Below are 21,204 nucleotides of genomic sequence, written 5' to 3' on the forward strand. Positions count from 1 at the left end.
CTGCCGCGCGGGGCGGAGTTCTCGGGCCGGACCCTGTGCGTCGACGCACAAGGTTCGAGCCGAGGCCGTTTCCGCTTCCGGCCGAAGCTGCGGGAAGATGGCGGCGGCCGTAACAACGCGGGCCGTGACGGTCGCCTTCGGGCGACTGGTGTCCGCGTGCAGCCGCGGCGTCCTGAGAGCGTCAGGGCCCGGAGCAGGTGAGACCCTGGTGGCGGGGTGAGAAGAGGGAACGGGGCGTGCGGGTTCGTGTCCGCCCCGATGCCTTCGGTGTGGACCCCTCTTTTTTGGTGCGCGAGTATCGTCCTCGCTTTGCAGCTGGGGAGCCCCGGGTTCGGATCCTGGTTCCTTTAGTTGGCGGCTTCGCTGCAGACGTCAGCGCTTCGACTCGCTTCAGTGCCTGTGTTGCCGGGGGAGCGGCCTGGGGCTCGGTTCGGACAGCTTGGGTGACTTGCCCAGGGTCACACGGCTGGGCCACCGGTGGGACGAGAGTGATTCGTGATTCAGACACGTCTGTCCGGCGGCGAAGCTGTGCGGGACCGTGGCCCCGGCCTCGAGCCGCTCGGGGGACCCTCCGTTGGCCGCCTCTGGAAACCGGTGGTGAACGTCCCTGCCAAATCTTAACCCATTCGTCAAGAGCAGCAGCCTTGTTTTTATGAAGTTCAGAAAAGCTGCGTTCGTCAAAGACAGTGTATTTTTGCTTGAAATGATTGGCGTGTGTATTTGTATATAGAAGTGTTTGTGTTTCAAAATTAGGTCTAAATGTATATTCGATATTAAAGAATTGTTCTCTTTTTTAGATGTGAGAACAGTGCCTCCGTTGTGTGTAGTTTTTAGTAAGGGTATTTACTTTTTATAGAAGTATGCTGGCATCTTTACTGATTTAGCAATATACCTGTGATTTACTTAAAAATAGTCTCAAAGTTGGGCCAGAGGCAGTGTGAATCAAAAATACCGGTCGTGAGTTGGTAACTATTGCATCAGCTGCTGGAGGGGGCTCTAGACGGATGATTCTATTTTCTTTACTTTTGTGTGCTTGACGTTTTCCATTAGTGAAGCTTGGGTTTAAGTAGGAAGGGATGTTTTCACAAAAGCAGTGGAAGTTACTGTAGCCTCCCGACTTGAAACCACCTCTGGAATGCTGTGTTCGCTTCCAGACTTCCACTTTCGGAAACACAAATAACATGGGGGTACAGAGAAGGTGACCGAAGTGATAGGCGGATGGGACCTTGAAGAGTGAGAGAGGGAAACGGGATGGAAGACACAGCACAGTCCTTAGAGAGCTAAAGGATGACCCCCACGGGAGAGGAAAGGGCACATTTTTTCCTCCTGGGGTCCAGGGCTCAGGCAGGACCGTAGCTCAGAGTTACAGGGAAGCAGATCAGGTGCAGAAACTTTCCAGCTGAGCCTTCAGCAGCAGGACGGCCCCCAGGAGAGGCGCTGAGTCCCCTGTCAGAGCATGTTCCGACCGGGGCTTGCTTCATGTGCTGGCTCAGCAGGGTGGGCCTCCTTCACTCACCCACCATTTATTGAGCACCGTTTATGGGTCAAGCAGGGATGGGGGAGGGGTGGAATACACACGTAATAAACATAAATAAGCCCTGCTTTAATGGAACTGGCATTTTGATGGGGGAGGGGGTATGTAGCGAGACAGGCAGTGTTTAAAAATAAGTTACATAGTGTGTTAGAAGCGTTAAGTCTTATACAGAAGAATAAAGCGTGAAGTGGGAGCGAGGGGGTCAATTTTAAATAGGGGGTCAATTTTAAATAGGACAGTCAGGGAAGGCCTCTCTACCGAGACGGTGTTTTGAGTGGACACAAAGAGAAGATAGGGGAAGGGGAGGGAGGCCGGAGGAACAGCAGTCAAGGCACCCAGGCTTCAAGGCAGGCGCGTGCCTGGCACGTTCTGGGAAGGGCCAGGAAGCCCGAGTGGCAGTTGCAGAATGAACAAGAAGTAGCGCATGAGAGATGGGCTGGGGGGTGGGGTGCGTCATGCTGCCCATGCCCTGTAGACCACTGTAAGGGCTTTGGCTTTTTCTCTGAATTAAATAGAAAGCTCTTGGAGAGTTTCGGCAAAATAATGAGAGGATCTGACCTAAGTTTTCACAGGATCACTTTAGCGGCTGCAGAGAAAGGACGTAATGGGGAGAGCAGGGCGTTCTCCCAACTCAGGCAAGAGGTGGTGGTGGCGGCTTGGAGGGTGTAGGTGGGCAGAGCCTGGACCTCTTGAAGAGAGAGCCGGGAGGATCTGCTGATAGCTCTGAGGGTGCTCGAGAGGAAAGGGTCAAGAGTGACTGAGCTTTCTGGCCTGTGCACCGGAAGCATGAAGATACCGTGGTGTGAGGTGGGGCGAAGAAAGCCTTCGTAGAGTTTGAGATGCCTGCTAGACTTGCGAGTGTGATAGCAAATACACAAGTGAACCGTCAAATCCAGGCTGCGGGTATAAACCTGGGAGTCGCCAGTGTAGACGTATTTAAAGTCATTCCTCTGGGTGCGATCAGCAAAGGAGTGGTCATAGAATAAGAAGAGAGAAGGCCGAAGGTCTGAACCCCAGGCACGGCAAGGTAGTACAGGAGAAACCAGCCCGAGACACCAGTAATTGGGAACATTTGCTAACAGGTAACTGTAGAAAAGTGAATTTCAGAAAATGTAAATATAAAAAATATATATATAAAATATAATATTAAAAAAATATTTAAAAAATGCATCAGTAGATGCAAGAAGTAGTTGACAAAATTCAGCATCCACTCATAACAAAAACTCAGATAGATACAGGTGAAACTTTTTTTTTTTTAATTTAAGTTGGCTCCACGCCCAGCATGGGGCTCGAACAACCCTGAGATCAAGGGCCACGTGCTCTACCATCTGAGCCAGCCAGGAGGCCCCACGAAGGAAACTTCAGGAACAGGACATCTACAGATGAATGAATAAATAAACCCTCGACAGTTCCTGAGTTGCTGTCCTCTGCTTCTCACTCCTAAGCTCTGCATTCTGGGCCCTTCGCTGGGTAGACCGTGATCGCCTTTGTCCCTGGGCGTATTAGTCGTCTATCGCTGCAGAACAAGAGTTACCCCAAAACTTAGCAGCTTGAGATAACCAGCGTTTGTCGTGCGCACCATTTCCAATGGTCAGGAGTACGGGGGCCGCTTAGCTAGATGGTTCTGGAACTCTCGTCCGCTGGGGCTGGGCTTTCTGTTTCCAAGCTCACACCTTGGCCGTGGGCAGGAGGCCTCCGTTCCAGTCTTAGAATTTAATCTCAGAAATGCCATGCCCTTGGGGCGCCTGGGTGGCTCAGTCGGTTAAGCATCTGCCTTCAGCTCAGGCCATGATCTCGGGGTGCTGGGATCGAGCCCCGCATCGGGCTCCCTGGTCCATGGAGAGCCTGCTTCTTCCTCTCCCTCTCCCCCTGCCTGCCGCACTGCCTATCTGTGCCCTCTCTCTATCTCTCTGTCAAATAAATAAATAAAATCTTCAAAAAAAAAAAAAAAAAGCATGCCCTTCCTTCTGCCACATGCCATTGGCCACAGAAACCAGCTCCGTTCAGGAGGTGGGCTCCGCGGGCTGTCTCCGGGGGAACAGAGCTGGATCTTAACCCACCAGGCATGTGGTGGTCAAGGAGATCAGTGGGTGAGCGGTTCTGGTTTTAGGCGCTTTCCGATGGCGGGATGAACACATCTCGGCACGCACGAGCAGTGACAGTGAGCGCTGCTGTCCCAGCACTGCTGACCCTGGTCTTCCCGCAGGTGTGTCAGGAGCCGGCGCCCTGACACGGGCACCCGCAGAAGCAGTACTTGTGTGTTTTGCTTTCTGAGGTGTGGTGGCATTTCTTACCGGTGATGATCGCTGTTTCTTGTTCCTTCAGCTTCCCTGGGGTCCGCTTCCCGAAGGTTCGGTTCGCAGAGCACCGCAGTTCCAGAAGGGTAATACCGAGATGTGGGTTTGGGTGACTTGTCCTTTGTAGGACTGTCTTTCTTTCTTTTTTTTTTTTAATTAATTAATTAATTTTCATAAACATATAATGTATTTTTATCCCCAGGGGTACAGGTCTGTGAATCGTCAGGTTTACACATTTCACAGCACTCATCATAGCACATACCCTCCCCAATGTCCATATCCCCACCACCCTCTCCCGTCCCCCCTCCCCGCAGCAACCCTCAGTCTGTTTTTTGAGATTGAGTCTTTTATGGTTTGTCTCCCTCCCAATCCCATCTTCTTTCATTTTTTTCTTTTCCTACCTCCCCCCAACCCCCCGACATTGCATCTCCACTTCCTCATATCAAAGAGATCATATGATAGTTGTCTTTCTCCGATTGACTTATTTCGCTAAGCATGATACCCTCTAGTTCCATCCACGTCGTCGCAAATGGCAAGATTTCATGTCTTTTGATGGCTGCATAGTATTCCATTGTGTATATATACCACATCTTCTTTATCCATTCATCTGTTGATGGACATCTAGGCGCTTTCCACAGTTTGGCTATTGTGGACATTGCTGCTATAAACATTCGGGTGCACGTGCCCCTTCGGAGCACCACGTTTGTATCTTTAGGATATATACCCAGTAGTGCAATCGCTGGGTCATAGGGTAGCTCTATTTTCAGTTTTTTGAGGAACCTCCACACTGTTTTCCAGAGTGGTTGCACCAGCTTGCATTCCCACCAACAGTGTAGGAGGGTTCCCCTCTCCGCATCCTCGCCAGCATCTGTCATTTCTTGACTTGTTAATTTTAGCCATTCTGACTGGTGTGAGGTGGTATCTCATTGTGGTATTGATTTGTATTTCCCTGATGCCGAGTGATGTGGAGCATTTTTTCATGTGTCTGTTGGCCATCTGGATGTCTTCTTTGCAGAAATGTCTGTTCATGTAGGACTGTCTTTCTAAAGTCAAAACGGCAAATGCATGGGTTTTCGAGAACACCTAAATTTTCTCTTAATTTTTTGATAGTATTTTTTAGAAAACCCTTGACATAAACGTAGACAGGTTATCAAGCGTCCAGAAAAATGTGCTGCTAGGCCTTACGCAGCTGATTTTGTTAAGGAAAGTTCATGGCTCCTAATTAGAGACTTTTTTTTTTTAAGATTTTATTCATTTATTTGACAGACAGAGGTCACAAGTAGGCAGAGAGGCAGGCAGAGAGAGAGGAGGAAGCAGGCTCCCCGCTGAGCAGAGATCCCGATGCGGGGCTCGATCCCAGGACCCTGAGATCATGACCTGAGCCGAAGGCAGAGGCTTAACCCACTGAGCCCCCCAAGCGCCCCCTTAATTATAGACTTCTAACCGAGAAGATGGAATCCCAGGAAGGTTGGATCAGAATTTTTAGGGAGAACTTAAATATCATTTGGAAGAAAAATCACACCCACTAGTAGGAATATCCAGGAGCAGTGGAGGATAGCAGTTAAGAGTTAGGAAGCTCCTGGGCCCTATCCTGGCCCCGCCCCTTGCAGGCCAGGGTCCTTGAACTTTGTTTCCTCTCCTGCCAGATGGAGATGTTGTTAGCGTCTGTCTGTAGGGTTCTGTGCACCTGCGGTAGATTTCTACATTTGAAGAGCTTAGGACAGCGCCTGGCAGTGACTTGTCAAGAGTATTGGCTGTTCCTGCATCGCAGGCTCTGAAGTGGGGAGATTCAGGGGGCTCTTACATTTCTCAAAAAACAGAATCAGGTTATAGAGAGAGATCCTGAGGGGGAATGTCCGTAACTTTGCCCTTTCTTTCTCTTCCCCGTAGAGTTCGGGTTTCCGGCGTCCGTTGTTTTGCCGTCTGTAGCGGGGGATGGCCAGGCCCTGCGAGGAGGCTGGGGCTCCCCCGTCAGACCCCGTTCCTCCTTGTCCATCAGAGGTCCCCAGGCCACAGCTCAGGAGCGTGTTTCCAGGTGCTCTGAGATGAGCGCAGCGGACGAGCTCCGTTTCATTTCCTTGGCTGGTTGACGCCACGGTGCCCAGAGCTCCGGTGTGGTGAGCACCTGCTGGCCGCCCGCAGCGGCACAGGGGCCTGGGCCGGCTGCGGAAGCGGCTCTTCCCAGCCGGCTGCCTTTGTTCCCTGCAGGAGCTCTGCTGCACAAAGACCGACCTTTCCCTCTGGCGGCAAACAGCAACAGAAGCTCTAAAATGATTCTGAGTAACTGATCCGATGTGGGTTCTCCCGGGCTCGCCCCTCTTTGAGGTCTTTGGAAATGCAAGGCCACGTGAGGGCAGGAAGTGAGACAGACCTTGCCTCCTCCTTTTGCCCGTGGGCTGCCCTCCATGCACAGCTGACTCCTCTGCTCCAGCACGGGACAGACAGACGAGTGACGGCGGTGCCGTGGCCCCCGAGCACTGAGCACGTCCCCATACCACCCAGTCCTTCTGGGTGCAGCGTGCCCCTGACCCCGCGCGGCCCTGGGGGCAGGTGCTTTTATGCCCGTTTGCTCCGTGAAAGAAGCTGGAGCGCGGAGTCGTGAGGTGTTTGCCAAGGTCATGTTCACCTGGTGGCCGAAGCGGGGCTCAGTCCCGGGGCTCCTGTCTGGGCCTGAAGGCCGAGCGGGCACCTGCCTGGTAGGAGTTAGGGGTCAGGGCAGACCGGCTTGGGGCAGAGCAGGGGAAGTGTTCCTGTTGTGGGAACCCTGCCCACAGAGCCCTGGAATGTCGGGTGAGGCGCAGGAGCCCGGCTGGGAGGCAGAGAACTTCTGGGGGTGGGAGATGTTGGATGGCCTGGGGGGCGGGGGGTGGTAGTTATTCCCAGGAGGGACTCTTCTGGAATAAAATGGCTGGGATTCCTGTTTTGATTACTGCGGGATAAGTGGGTGTTTCTTGAAACACGGGGTGATGTGGGAGCTGTCCCCAGGGCCAGCAGCGGGTGGGTCTGTACCAGAGTCCCATGTCGGCAGGGCAGTGACGGCCCTCCGGCCTGAGCACAGCCATCTCTTACAGAGTCTGAGCTGTCTTTCCCCGCGGGCGTGCCACACGTGCGTCACCCGTGTTTTACAGATACGTTCCTACAACATCGCTGAGTTCACCACCTTGGCCAGAAGTTGTCCTGCCAGACCCCGCTGAGGAGACCAGACGCCACGCAGGTAACACAGGCGGAAGCTGGGGGGAGGGGCGGGGGGGGGAGGGCCTGTCCCCGGCCACAGAACAGGAGCTCACGTCTTCACATGCCCTGAGCCCCAGAATGGTGTGAACGCTTAGGCTCATGTTTGCCACTGGACACACAAATTTAAACCCTCGTTCATTTTGCAGATACTCCCGAGCGCCCACCGAGGTCAAGGTGGACAATGTGCGCGAGGGAGCGGCCCTTGGTCCCTCCCCATCTCCCTGCTGTTGGCAGGATGCGGGGAAGGAAAGATTTCTCCACAGTGAGGAGAGCAGTGGGTGCTGGTGCTGTCCCGGGGGTTGGAGAAACTGTCAGGCTGCTGGGACACGAGGAGGGACAAGGTGGCCGCCACCACTGCCATGAGCGAGTGCAGGGTCCCGTTTTCCTCACAGGGCTGGGGATGCAGGTCTGCGTGGGGCATCTTCCAGTTTTGTTTTGTTTTGTTTTTGAAAGATTTTACTTATTTATTTGATAGAGAAAGACAGCGAGAGAGGGGACACACGCAGGGGGAGTGGGAGAGGGAGAAGCAGGCTTCCCGCTGAGCAGGGAGCCCGATGGGGGGCTCGATCCCAGGACCCCGGGATCATGACCAGAGCCGAAGGCAGAGGCTTAACGACTGAGCCCCCCAGACGCCCCCATCTTCCAGGTTTAAAGTACCATTTGAGATGCGGCGCGAGATCAGCGGTGTTCTGCCCCTTCTCCAGCCGCGGCTCTGGCCTGACTCTGCTTCGGGGACGAGAAGTGTGTGTTCCTCTCCAAGCGCCCAGCCCCAGGCCAGGCGGGATGGGTCAGGGCTCACGGAGGCTTACCAGACGGTGACGGGGGCGGGAGAGAGCGGGTTATAAGCCGAGGTGAGGCGTGGGAGCCCAGAGCTGTGCAGGCAGCAGCTTGAAGGTAGAATCTAGCACCGGGGGCGTCATTCTAGCTTCTCCTGACTGGCAGAAAGGCGTCTCCTTTCACTTGGCCAGTCCTCTGGCTTTTTCTTAATAGAGACCAGGAATCCCGCAGGGTGAAGTTCTCCCCCCACCCCGCCCAGTCAGAGAGACGGAGCCAGGCACGCTGAGTGCTCAGGCCAGAGAACACAGGCGGCCGTGGGGCATTCCATGAGGTCTGGGGGACACGTGTCTTTAGGTGCCCCCCGTGCCGAGGAGCCCGTGCTCCTGGGAGGGGCAGGTTGAGCCCCAGCTTTGCGGGGAGGCACGGTGACAGCTGTCGCACCCACCCCCGCTGCCATTGGAGCTTGCCGTCCTGCTGAGGGAGAGCAGGGGGCACGGGGCCTCATATGACCATCGCTGCGGGCCTGGGCTGCGTGGGGCCGCGTGGCCGCCGTGCCCGGTGTGAGTGGCCGACCGGCCCGCCACCATCCTGGCTTTCTCCCCACAGAGGTCGTGGGGAAGGTGAACGAGCTGATCGCCACAGGCCAGTACGGCCGGCTCTTCGCCGTGGTCCACTTCGCCAGCCAGCAGTGGAAAGTGACCTCTGAGGACCTGATTTTAATTAACAACAAGTTAGACATCGCGTGTGGAGAGAGGATACGGCTGGAGAAGGTGAGACCGTCCACGTCTCGGGGCGCAGTCACCAAATGTGCCCTCCTGCCCCCGGGTTCGTCCCCAGGAGGCTTTCTCGGGTCAGCGGGCGAAGGCGAGCAGAGCCGAGGGCAGGAGCTCAGGTGTTCCCCCGGGTGTGGCCGGCCAGCGGAGCGGGGGGGGGGGGGGGAGGTGCGGGCGGCTGGCCCCCACCCGGGAGACTTCCGTGGAGGAAGATGCGTGTGCGGAGGTCTCACGTCTCGGGAACGTTCTCCCGGAGAAAAGAATGAGCATCCCAGGTGCAGGCAGAGGGTTTTCAACGGCGTGGCCGCGGAGAGTGTCTCGGCGGGAGGGCTGCGCTGGCGTCGGATTGGCGGCCGCTGCTCCCGAGCCGTCTGGCTGGCACTGATGGGCCTCAGCGGCCGTTCCACGCTCCTTGGTCTGCGTACCTGGCGTTTCCAACCGCCACTTAAAGTGCTTCCTGCTGTTTCGGGCGGCCCTCTTTGGTTTCCTTTACTCTGTTTATGAAACTGTATAAAGCCTAAGTTCTCAGGGGTGCCTGGGACGCGCAGTCAGTTGAGTGTCTGACTCTTGGTTTTGGCTCAGGTCATGGTCTCAGGGTCGCGGGATCAAGCCCCGCCTTGGGCTCCCCACTTGGCACAGGGTCTGCTTGGGACTCCTCCGTCCATGCACTCGCTCGAGCTCACTCACTCTCTCTCAAATAAAGCTTAAAATGTATACTTACCCAAGTGTTCTGCACTGGCTTTCTATACCTTTCTTCCTTTGTGACTGCAGACTTTTTGCGTCTGTACACCAAAGAGAGCATTAAACGCTGTTTTGTTTTGCTTAAAGATTTTATGTATTTACTTGTCAGAGCGCGCACAAGCAGGCAGAGCGGCAGGCAGAGAGAGAGAGAAGCAGGCTTCCCGCTGAGCAGAGAGCCTGATGTGGGGCTCGATCCCAGGACCCTGAGCCAAAGGCAGCAGCTTAACCGGCTGAGCCACCCAGGCGCCCCTAAACTCTGTTTCTAAGATGGTGTCCTCCCAGCCTATGGTCTGAGCTCCGAGCCGCACTGACTGACCGTATGGACTACAAGAACCAGCAGAGCTCCCTTCTCCCGAATGCCACGGGGGCTCTGTCGTGAGCTCCTCAGCAAGGGCTCGTTTACTCCATGACATCTAAAGTAGGAGGGGGGTGCGCCTGGGGGGTTCAGTCGTTAGCATCTGCCTTCAGCTCAGGTCATGGCCCCAGAGTCCTGGATGGAGCCCCGCATTGGGCTCTCTGCTCAGTGGGGAGCCTGCTTCCCCCTCTCCTGCTCCCCCTGCTTGTGTTCCCTCTCTCGCTGTGTCTCTCTCTGTCAGATAAATAAAATCTTTAAAAATAAAATAAGTAGGAGACTCGAGGAGTGTATCTGAGAAGATTTCTTTTTTCTTTTTTTTTTTTTTTAAAGATTTTTATTTATTTATTTGACAGACAGAGATCACTAGTAGGCAGAGAGGCAGGCAGAGAGAGAGGAGAAAGCAGGCTCTCCACGGAGCAGAGAGCCCGATGAGGGGCTCGATCCCAGGACCCTGGGATCATGACCTGAGCCGAAGGCAGAGGCTTTAACCCACTGAGCCACCCAGGCGCCCCTCCAAGAGGATTTCTAAAAAGATTTTTTTTTAAGTTTGCTTTTTTTAGTAATCCCTACACCCCATGTGGGGCTTGAACTCACGGCCCCAAGATCAGGAGTCACCCATTCCACCAATTGAGCCAGCAGACGCCCCCCAAAAAGATACGGTTTTAAAAACTGTCACATGAACGAAAACATTCTCGAAAGGACCACGTGATCCTGATTGCTTTTCCTCACTTAGGAGGTTGAGTAGCAGAGAACACGTCAGCCTGAAAGTCACTGTGAGACAGTGTCTCAGTTATTTGTCGTCAGAGTCTGCTGATGTCGCTATAAAGTATGCTTCGTCTGTAGATGTTTAGGTTTTATACGATCCAGTATTTTTCTTTTGTATTTTTCTTTCTTTCTTTCTTTCTTTCTTTCTTTCTTTCTTTTTTTTTGTTGTTGTTGTTGAAGATTTTATTTACTTGAAAGCAAGGCAGCATGTAGGGGAGAGGGTCAGAGGGAGAAGCAGGCTCCCCACTGAGCAGGGAGCCCGGTGCGGGGCTCGATCCCAGGACCCCAGGATCATGACCCAAACCCAAGGCAGACGCTCAACCGACTGAGCCCCCCGGGCGCCCTGATCGGGTATTTTTCTTAACAGTAAAATTTAAGGTGGCCTTCCAACATCTGCTAAAAACACCGCTGCCCTTGCAATGCAAAGATGTCTTCATCTGAGGCCACGCCTGGCCGCGCCGAGGACGGTTTCTGGAATGTCCACGTAGACTTTCCCAGTCTTTAAAAGAACACACCTGAGTCTCAGTCTCGGCGGGGTCAGCAGTCATGAACTGCCTCAGAAGACGCCACGGTGTGGCTTTCCCGCATACATCGTAACTTCCAATAAAAAGTTAAAAAAAAAAAAAAAAGCCATCGTTGTTTGCCCGGGAGGTTTGACACTGTCCTCTGGGCGGGCGACCAGCATGTCAAGTGCTCAGGGACAGCGGTCCCGGGCTCTGCCGTCGGGCCGGCACAGGAAGGTAGACCCAGCACTGGGGCCGGGGCATTTCGAATCCCGGATACGGCGAGGGGGCCGGTACCTTCTTCCTGCTCCGGTGTTTGCGCCGCCGACTTTCCTGTCACTTGGTGACACGCCCGTTTTGTTTGCAGGTCCTGCTGGTTGGAGCTGACAACTTCACGTTACTCGGCAAGCCACTCCTCGGGTAACGCGCGCACTTGTGCGGGGCTTTGTCTGGGACTCACGCGGGCTGCGGGAGGCGAGGCAGAGGACGCCCGGGGCCCAACTAGTGCTGCTAATTTATTACTGTGGGGGCTTCTTAAGATTTGTCGACAGACTATCCTGTTCTTTTTTTGTTTTGTTTTGTTTTAAAGTAAGTACTGCCTCCCCCACGTGGGGCTCGAACTCACAATCCCAGAATCAAGTCGTGTGCTCTTCCAACTGAGAGAGCCAAGGGCCTGTGTGCTGTTTGTTTTTTTGTTTTTTAAGATTTTATTTATTTATTTGACAGACAGAGAGCTCACAAGTAGGCAGAGAGGCAGGCAGAGAGAGAGGAGGAAGCAGGCTCCCCGCCGAGCAGAGAGCCCGATGCGGGGCTCGATCCCAGGACCCTGGGATCATGACCTGAGCCGAAGGCAGAGGCTTAACCCACTGAGCCACCCAGGCGCCCCTGTTTTTTTATTATTATTATTAAATTACAGCTCCCATACAGTATCATATCCATTCTTTGTACGTTACCACCTGCAGACCTCCATCGGCCTGGTTACCCTCTGTTCCCTCCCAAAGTGATTACAGTCTGATTGACTGGATTCCCCGAGCCAAGTCACATCCCCGTGACTGATTTATTCCATGACCACAAGTTCACACCCCTTGGCCCCGTCCCTCAGCCTTCGCCCCTTCCTTCTACACCGGGCTTGATCATGCTTCTTGGTGGTTTTCAAAATATCTGCAGGGAGCACGTGTTACTTTTATAATCAGCAAAAAAGAAAGTAAAGCTTTGTTTTGGAAATTCTTACATAAAGCATTAGTAAGATCGAAAAATAATCGAGAAGGTATGTCATTGATTGTCTTTCTCCCTTCTAGAAAGGATCTCGTTCGTGTAGAGGCCACAGTCATTGAAAAGACAGAATCGTGGCCAAAAATCAATATGAAATTTAAGAAAAGGAAAAACTACAAGAGGAAAAAAGGTAAGTTCGAGAAAGCGTGGTGGGTGTCATGTCCCCACTCTGCTCCGTTGGATGGTCCTGCGGCTGCTGGGGGCCTGGGGCCACCGGGATGCGCCGGCCACAGATGTGGGGGAGAGAGCTCTGCCCCAGTACTCTGGGTCCGGTGGGGAGGGGCGGATGGAGGCCCCTGTTAACTAAGCCAGAGGCGTGGAGGGAGAGGGCCCCGGGAGCTTCAGGCCCTCGCCACAGCCTGACGCAGCATGCCCCGGGAGACACGGACGCAGACGCCAGAGGCAGCAGTCACGTCCCACACAGAGACTGGACAGAGAAACGGGACGTGGCGGTTGGCAGGGGGTCCTCTCAGCACAACGTCACCCAGCAGTGCGCCGAGTGAACCGCCGCTGTGCCCGAGAACAAATCTCGGAGCAACCCCTGATCTCATGCCTCCGGGCACATATGTCCGTCCACAGACGCTTGTACCCACACGTGTGTGTGTGACGGAGCATGGGAGGGCGAGGAGAGGGAGCCCGTCTGCAGAGCCTCCAGGGGAGCCGGGAGGCCGGAAGATGGGGGCTGTTGGTTGATAGAGAACAGAGAGCCAGAGGTGCCTGGGGGCCGGGGTGGGGAGCGTGGCCTTCGGCGCACCCACGGTGGGGGACGCCTCAGACGGGAGGACCGTCTCAGGGCCGACCCTGCAGGAGCTGCTGCTGGAAGTCACCTTGTGGGAGCTGCTCGAGGCTGGGCTCGTGGGCTGCGGCAGCCTGTCTGGGGAAACCTGTACCCTCATAGTCCTTGGTCACCACGGACCTGCTGGCCTGAACTACCGGTAGTGGGGAGTTAGTAAAATACCCTGACGCCGTGGGGTGGCCACAGGTCGGGTCCACAGGAGCCCCTCTTCCGCCCTCTGTCGCCCCCGGGCAGCCCCCGGGTCTCACAGCAGCCGGGCGAAGAAGGGCCAGGCTGCTCCCGGCCTCTGAGGCTCCGGGTCTTACAGCCTGTGCTGCTTCTGATGGGGGCTCACGGAGCACGGGGGTCCCCCAGGAGGCCCTCATGGCACGTAGCCGGCAGGGCCCACACAGGGTCTGGGTGCCACCTGGGGAGGGCTGGTGCCAGGCTGGCCCGCACTCCCTCACCAAGAGCAGGCGGTCCGGCAGCAGGGTCTCACCGTGGCTCATGAGCACACCAGATGCGGCCAGGCTGTGACCCTGCTCTCTCTCCCCCCCAGTGATCGTGAACCCGCAGACTGTCCTCCGGATAAACACCATCGAGATCGCTCCACGTTTGTGCTGACCGTGAAGCCCATGTTTACAGAATATAAAAATAAACTCCTGTTTTCTGGAGACCGTGTTTCTGAGTTCTGATACAAAAAGCTTTGCCTTCCTTTGTCTGGTTGTTTGAACCTGAGCACGGTGTCTGTGAGCTTCGTTCCGTAAGCAGCAGGCTCCCTGAGCCGGAGAAGCGTGGAATTTGGGAAGAATGACAAGCCCGGCCCTCCCGGGGCTGCAGACCGGAGGCTCGCTCGGGAGACAAGGTCGTGTTGGCCGCCCTCCACCCCACCGAAGGCTGCGGGCCCAAGCGCGTGGTGCGGGGGGCGCAGCTGGTACCCAGGAGCTAAGGCCAAGAGAAACACAGTCTGGATTCCGCTGATGGTGGGGTGCCCAAAGCCTGAGCGAACCCCGTCTCTGAGCGGGCTGGTTGCTAGTGTTCTGCTCTTTTAAGAAGCTTGGATTCAAACCAGTCTGGGCCCGGAGTCCTTATTGTCCTTGCTCTGGGTCCGGCAGGCAAGGAGGGGCAGCAGGTCCTGAGCCCCGAGTGGCTGCAGGAACAGGGGAGCGGGTAGGGACGAGGGGCTCTTTGACGGCCAGGCCCTCTGAGCTGTGTCATTCCCAGAGGCAGGCCCTTCCTCGCAGAGGACAGTCGGGGCTTGCGAGTCACACAGAGGACCTTCTGTGGGGCCGTAGTGGATGTTTCCTTCTGCAGGAGTCCTCGGAGAGTCCCATAGGGGTCAGGGGGCTGTCCCTGCCACGTGGACATGGTGGCAGCCAAGTGGGTGGCCCCTGGAGACACTCCCCCCCTGTAGTACCCTCCGTGGACGGCAGGGGGCGCAGTCCCGCAGGACGAGGAGGCCCGAGGCAGCTGGTGGGGGCTGTGATGCTGGGGTGTGAGGGTGGCGCGACCCAGCCCCCAGGCCAGGACTGCTCTCCCCCAAGGCCACGCTGTGAACTTCTGCGGATGTCCCTGATGCCGGCAGGGATCACCTTCACGTTCTTTGCCTCTGGCACATCCACATGCTGGAAGCATCGAGTAGGTTCCGGAAAGCCTGCTCCAGCCAGCAGTATAGCTCTGGGGCTGCGGGGTGGTTCTGGAGCCACACAGCTGGGGTGTGAGCCCCAGACCCGTGTACCCTGGGCCTCGACTGCCTCCCCTGTCCAATGGGGGAGATCGCAGTACCCGCTTCACTCGACCACCGTGGGGACGCCGGGCGATGGGCAGTGCCGGGTCAGTGTTCGCCGAGCGCATTACCCAGAACGAGGCGCGGCCGCTGCTCTAGGAAATGGGGGATGGGCCTTCCGGGCATCAGTAGGGCTGTTGAGCTCGTGAACATTCACTGCTTTTACAAGCTGGGCTAGGCTTAGGGCGACTGGGGGGCTCAGTTAAGCATCCGACTCTTGATTTCGGTTCAGGTCATGATCTCAGGGTCATGGGTTCGAGCCCGGCGTCTGCTTGTTCCTCACCCTCTGCTCCCCTGACTCATGCATGCACGCCCCCTCTTTCTCCCTCAAATAAATAAATAAATCTAAGAAAAACACACAAGAAATTGGACTAGGCTTGTTCACAGCAGCCAAAATGCAGACAGAACTCCAGGGTCAGCAGGCGGGTGGAGAGACGTAGGTGGCCCCTCATACGGTGGGACGGTGACGTTGTTCAGCCACAAGATGATGAAGCCCCAAGCGGCCGCCGCGTGGATGGACCTTGAGTGACCCTGAGTGAAAGAAGCTGGTCACAAAAGGTCACGTATTGTGTGATTGCACTTGAATGAAACACCTAGAATTTGCAAATCTGCAGAGAAAGCAGGAGAGAGGCTCCCAGGGGCTGTAAGCCCTGGGGAAGAGGGAGTTATTGCTTGATGTTTGAGGTCATGGAAAAGTCTGCAGGCAGACGGGGGTGAAGGTTACACAATGTTGGGAATGTCATTAACGCCACTGAATTGTCACTTTAAAATGGTTGAGGAGGGGCGCCTGGGTGGCTCAGTGGGCTAAGCCTCTGCCTTCGGCTCAGGTCATGATCTCAGGGTCCTGGGATCGAGCCCCGCATTGGGCTCTCTGCTCAGCAGGGAGCCTGTTTCCCCCCTCTCTCTGCCTGCCTCTCTGCCTACTTGTGATCTCTGTCTGTCAAATAAATAAATAATCTTCAAAATGGTTGGGGAGAGGGGCGCCGGCGTGGCTCAGTCAGCGAAGCAGCGGACTCTTGGTTTCAGCTCAGGTCTTGATGTCGGGGTTCTGGGATCGAGCCCCATGTCGGGCTCCTCGCTCAGCGCGCAGAGTCTGCTTGAGGTCCTTTCTTCCTCTGCTTCCTTTCCTCCCTCTTCCCACCTTCTCTCTCTCCCAAAAAAATGGTTAAGATGGTAAATTCTATGTGATGTAGATTATACCACAATTTTAAAAAAAAGAGGAAGAAGAAGAAAATTGGACTAGGTTAATGACATCAGTTGACTTTAAAAAAAAAAAAAAAAAAGACCCACGTCTGTATTTTTGCAGAGTATGAACATGAGCTCGTGGGTTCTTTGCGACACAGCAGGGCTGTTCTGGCAGCAGATGGTGGACGGGCGCCCCAGGGCTGGCAGGCACCCTGGCCCTGCCCCTGCTCTGTCCCCATCCCGCTCCCCCCAGCTCCCTCAGGCCAGCTTTCCGTGTGCTTTTCCGCGGGAACGCCTTGCAGCTGCGGGAACGGCCTGGGCTCCACCCAGGGCCTCCAAGCACCCGCCCGCCTCACCTGTTAGCCCAGCCCCTCTGCACAGCGGCACCCACCTTGGCCTGACCCTCTCTGACCACTGCCCCTCGACCTGGCGCCCCAGTGTGCTCCCCGGGCCTGCAGAGCGCGCTCACCCTCTCCTGGCCACCGCGAGACCTCCCGGCCGATCCCAGCATGTCCCAAGAACACAGGGGGGCATCAGGTGTTGTAAGGAGACCGAGGAAGGGGCCAGTGGGACGCAGGACAGCCCCGAGGTTAGGCACAAGGGCTGGGGGTCCCCTCCACCACCAACCCGCATGCCTGGCTGCTGTGGTTATGAGTCACCAGCTTGGATGGGGCTGCTGGGCCATCCCGTCCCGGGAAGACCCTTCCCCGGGTCACTCTAATCCCCACCTTCTTCCTGGGGTCAGTGCATGCGTATTCATTTGCCCCAGGTTCCCCGCTGGCCTCCCTCCTCCCCTCCCTGGATGGCCAGCCCCAGGACGAGGATGACTCTGCCTGGCTCTCTAGCGAGGCTGAGGACCCAGGGGTTTCGTGGAAGAGATGAGCCGTGTCTACCGGAACCACGCTCAGACCGAGCTCTAGAAGCATCGGAGATGTAAACCGCGTAGGTACAGAAGGAACTCAGCGATGGAGGGAGGCACACGGCTCCCGGGAGCCCGCAGGAAAGGCTACACGTGGCTGCCACGCTGACCTTTCCTCCCGACATCCCCACACCCCCGGCCTCAGACTCCAGGGGCCAAGGGCCACTTCCGCCAAGGCGGGGCACAGCCCACGGCTCGAGGGGACCGGTGCCACGCCTGGAAGGCTGGGTGCACTTTGACCCACTTCCTGTGTGGCGACACTGTGGGGACTGAGGACACGTTAACTGGGGACACCTAACATCCCCTAAAGATGCCCTCTGGGTGTCTTCTCTCTTTGCTCCTGCTCCTGCTGCCAGGCGATGCAGCGCCCCCTTCTCAGCCTGGCCAAGAGTTCGAGGTCCACGTGAGAACAGAATGGTGAGGTGGGGGTCTCTTCCTGCCCCCCGAGCTTCTAACCAAACTTCAGGGCCGGCAGAGTCTATCAGATCGTCTCCAGGAACGATCTCTGAGGGACAGAGCACATCGGCAAGGATTATTTTATTTTATTTTTAATTAACATATAACGTATTATTGGTTTCAAAGGTGGAGGTCAGTGATTCATCAGTTGCATGTAACACCCAGTGCTCATGACATCACGTGCCCTCCTTCATGCCCGTCCCCCAGTCACCCCACCCTCCCCACTCTCCCCTCCAGCAACCCTCAGTTTGTTTCCTATGATTAAGAGTCTCTTATGGTTTGTCTCCCTCTCTGGTTTCATCTTGTTTTATTTTTTCCACTCTTACCCTATGATCCTCTGTTTTGTTTCTGAAATTCCACGTATCAGTGAGATCATACGATAATTGTCTTTTCGAGGGGGGTTTCTGAGTCGTTCAAAGCGGAGGGTCTGTCGGCCGGGGAGGTCGGCCTCTGTGCCCCGAGTGAGCCCAGGAGACTCCTCGGTTTCCTGTCTGTGCCGGGGGGACAGGCGCAGCGCCTGCCTAGCCTCGCACCAGTGCCTGTGCTGGGGGAAACGTCCTCATTGTCACGGGGGTGGCTGACGGCGGACGCACGTGGTGCGCCCCGTGTCTGGCCTTCCAGAAAAGTTCTCCAGGGATGACGCCGTGCATGCAAATGGGCACACCTGGTATGTCCACCCCTTCCGGGGGGTCTCCACTGAAACTGACAAGTCCGGGCTTTGCAAAGAAACTGGTATTTCCACTGGTAAGGGATGTTTTCCTTGAGAAAACCTTGTAAGTCTCTGAAGGGGCCAAAGGGAACCTGTTCCCTTGAACGCCCTGAGGCTGGACGTGGGAGCCAAGTGTGTCTTCTGATGTCCCCCCTTCTGCACACAGCCCCAGGCCCCGCCCCCATCTGCTGCCCAGAACTTTCTGGAGCTCAGCTAAGGCTTGCAGAGTTCTCTCTCCTGGAATGTTTGGACTGGGATAAAATGTCCTAGGATGGCTCCAGCGGTTAGGCGTCCCACTCTTGATCTCCGCTCAGGTCATGATCTCAGGATCACGAGTTCGAGCCCCACACTGGGCTCCGCGCTGGGCTGTAGAGCCTACTTTTGTTTGTTTTCAAAAAACAAAAACAAAAAAACTAGGATGCCCAGAGAAGATTCTCGAAGCAGGGCCATTTCAAGGGGCAAGATTTGAGGCCTGGGCTCAGACCCCTCTACCACCCCAGAAAATCACCTCCCCCCACTGCACCTTCGCCTCCGACTAACACCCCCCTGTTCCTGTGCCCTCCCCGGTGACCACAGGGTTAATGTTACCATGTGAGCACGTAGCCTTGCTGAGTCCACCGTGCTCGCGATGCAGGATCTGGGCGGGGTTCTCTTGCTGGGATCCCTTCACCAGCTCAGGACCGGCCGCCCTGTAAGAGTCCCGGTTCTCACGGGTGAACAATTTCGCCTCCTAAGGCTCAGCCTCCTCCTCGGCCAAATGGGGCCATAGAGTTATTTGGCTCAGGGAGTCATCAGTCTTAGTCTCCAGAAGGACACGTGAGCCCTTCCCTGGCCATTCAGTCCACTTGGCCAGGACCTCAGGGCACGTGCCCGGTGGTCACCTGGGCGAGCCTCTGCTCCTGGCTGGCAGGGAGCTGCAGCCCTCTGTTTTGTTTTATTTTATTCTATTTTATTCTATTTGGCATATGGTTTAAATCTTTTATAACTGATTTTGTTAAATTATGCATCATACTCTCTGGTAACAAAATATGCAGAGTGGGATTCTACGGAGTGAAAACCATTCTTCGAGGCGGTCTCTTCTCTGTCTTTAGTTGTGGGGCTTGTTCTGTCCGTCTTCGGGTCAGTTTCTGGGATATTCAGGATGATTTGATAATTATCTAGTCGTGCTCATGGGACAAGACAAGCCTAGGGTCCTCCTACGCTGCCACCACCTTGCTCCCCTCGTCTGCATCCCACTGTTTCAAAAAATAGGGCTCTTTTCTTTAAGATTTACTTATTTATCTATCTATCTATCTATTTAAGAGTGAGCCCAAGCAGGGGGGAGGGGCAGAGTTGGAGGGAGAAGCAGACTCCCCGCTGAGCAGGGAGCCTGACATAGAACTTGATCCCAGGACCCTGGGATCATGACCTGAGTCAAAGGCAGACGCTTCACCGACGGAGCCCCCCGGACTCATTACCGGTGAGGTACAGCGAGGCCGACAGATCGGGTGTCTGCTGTCCTTGAAAAGACCGTGTGCTGCTCACAGATCCCGAGAGGCGGGGGCGCACTGCCACGGGGGGACACACAGGAAAGCACCGGGGTCGGTCAGGAGGCAGAAGGAGACGGGAGCTGCGGGCAGGAGCCTTCCCTGTGGTTTCTGCAGGACAAACGGGCGGAGGCAGAATCAACAGGCTGAGGCTTGGCTAGTCTGGATAATTTCAGGGGATCTGGGACCCAGAGGCTGTCCCTGGCTGTCTGGACCTGCCGTGGGCTCCTCAGGGCGGGAGACAGAGGCCCCGAGCGTGAGAGCCCAGTAAGACGGGGTGGGGGGGAGGGCTCTACGTGGGCTTCTTGGCATTGGAAAGTCGCCCTCTCAGGCTCGTTATTTGCTGTCTCTAGGAATCGCTAACCCTGGAGGGGCCGTCCCTCCGGAGTCAGCAAGGCCCCCAGCGCCAGAGTCTCAGAAACACAGAAGACAAAAGACGCGGTAGACACACACGCAGGCCAACAGCACGGAAAATTTGTGAGCCTCTAGTCCCTGCACACAAATCAGAGCAAACAACCCCCTCGCCTACTGGGGCCAAGTCCAACACACACACAAGCGTACACAGCAGCCACGAGAGTCCCTCATCTCTCAAGTCCTTGCTGAGACCCGGCGTCATGCAGGAGGCCCAGGCCAGGGACGCTGCAGTCCGCTGGGCCACCGGTCGACCCATCGACCGACAAGGTAGGAGCAGCGTGGGGCCAGGAGGGGACCCTCCAGCAGGACACTGACCGTGATGCCACTCAGAGGAAATAAATAGCACCAAGTTCCCAGCGCCCCAGAGGAAGGAAAGAGCTCGAAGGTTCTGGGAACTGTCCATCTGGCGGTCACTGCGGAGGAGAGGAAGAGGGTGCGAGAGGCCGAGAGACACCATTAAAAAAAAAAAAAAAAAGCTGGACTGGAGAGAATAAATCCGTCTGTGGCGACAGTAAATGCGGGCGGGGCAGCTGGGTGGCCCCGTCGATTAAGCCTCTGCCTTTAGCTCTGGTCATGATCCCAGGGTCCTGGGATGGAGCCCCACGTCAGGCCCCACAGGGAGCCCGCTTCTCCCTCTGCCTCTGTTGCTCTCTCTTCTGCTCTCGCTCTCTCTCAAATAAATAAAATCTTTTTTTTTTTTTTTAAGAGTAACTATGGGCTTTGATGCAAGTGCATTTTGATGTGTCTCGTGCTGTTTCTCTACTTCGGGAAGCAGCTGAGCCACATTCTGTGCCTCATGTCAAACTAATTGCCACCTGGGGCCGGTTTCCCAGAGCAGAGCCCTGCCAAGGGCGTCCAGGTGGCATGCAGAAGCCTCCGGCTCCTGGCGAAGTCCGTGCTGGCACGCAGCGGACCCTTGGTAAGTACCTGTTGGGTAACCCGGGCCTCGGGCATCAACAGAGATTAAAGAACCTCTGGCCTTTCTTGGCTGCTCATGGGACAGCAGCGGCCGCGGCGTGTCGGTCTCCCGTCGGAGTCTCCTGATCTCCGCTCACGGCCACGCGGGAGGAAGGCCACCTACGTGTACGTGCTTCTCGGACCGCATGCTCTGCCTCTGCTCCTGAGGGACTCAGGCATCCTATCGTCACCCAGAAGCCAAGTCCAGGGCCTCTGGCCACTCAAG

At 55.9% G+C, this 21,204-nt stretch overlaps 1 protein-coding gene across 1 annotated transcript; it reads left to right on the plus strand.

Annotated features, from left to right (window-relative positions):
* Positions 1 to 81: 81 nt before the first annotated feature.
* Positions 82 to 14,098, plus strand: MRPL21 (mitochondrial ribosomal protein L21). The gene is made up of 7 exons (XM_080814964.1): positions 82 to 197; positions 3,860 to 3,917; positions 6,960 to 7,045; positions 8,449 to 8,612; positions 11,347 to 11,399; positions 12,278 to 12,381; positions 13,586 to 14,098. The coding sequence occupies exons 1-7, from the start codon at positions 98 to 100 to the stop codon at positions 13,648 to 13,650; spliced, it is 630 nt and encodes a 209-aa protein (XP_080671090.1). The 5' UTR covers positions 82 to 97; the 3' UTR covers positions 13,651 to 14,098.
* Positions 14,099 to 21,204: the final 7,106 nt, after the last annotated feature.

This window comes from Martes martes (genome assembly GCF_963455335.1).
Source record: "Martes martes genome assembly, chromosome: 10".
Taxonomy (NCBI): domain Eukaryota; kingdom Metazoa; phylum Chordata; class Mammalia; order Carnivora; family Mustelidae; genus Martes; species Martes martes.

Excerpts from the sequence above, each read along its gene's own strand:
- MRPL21 (XM_080814964.1), top strand. The coding sequence starts at position 98 with ATGGCGGCGGCCGTAACAACGCGGGCCGTGACGGTCGCCTTCGGGCGA. Across the intron at positions 3,918-6,959 it reads AGCACCGCAGTTCCAGAAGG|ATACGTTCCTACAACATCGC; the intron begins GTAATACCGAGA and ends CGTGTTTTACAG. Across the intron at positions 8,613-11,346 it reads AGAGGATACGGCTGGAGAAG|GTCCTGCTGGTTGGAGCTGA; the intron begins GTGAGACCGTCC and ends TTTTGTTTGCAG.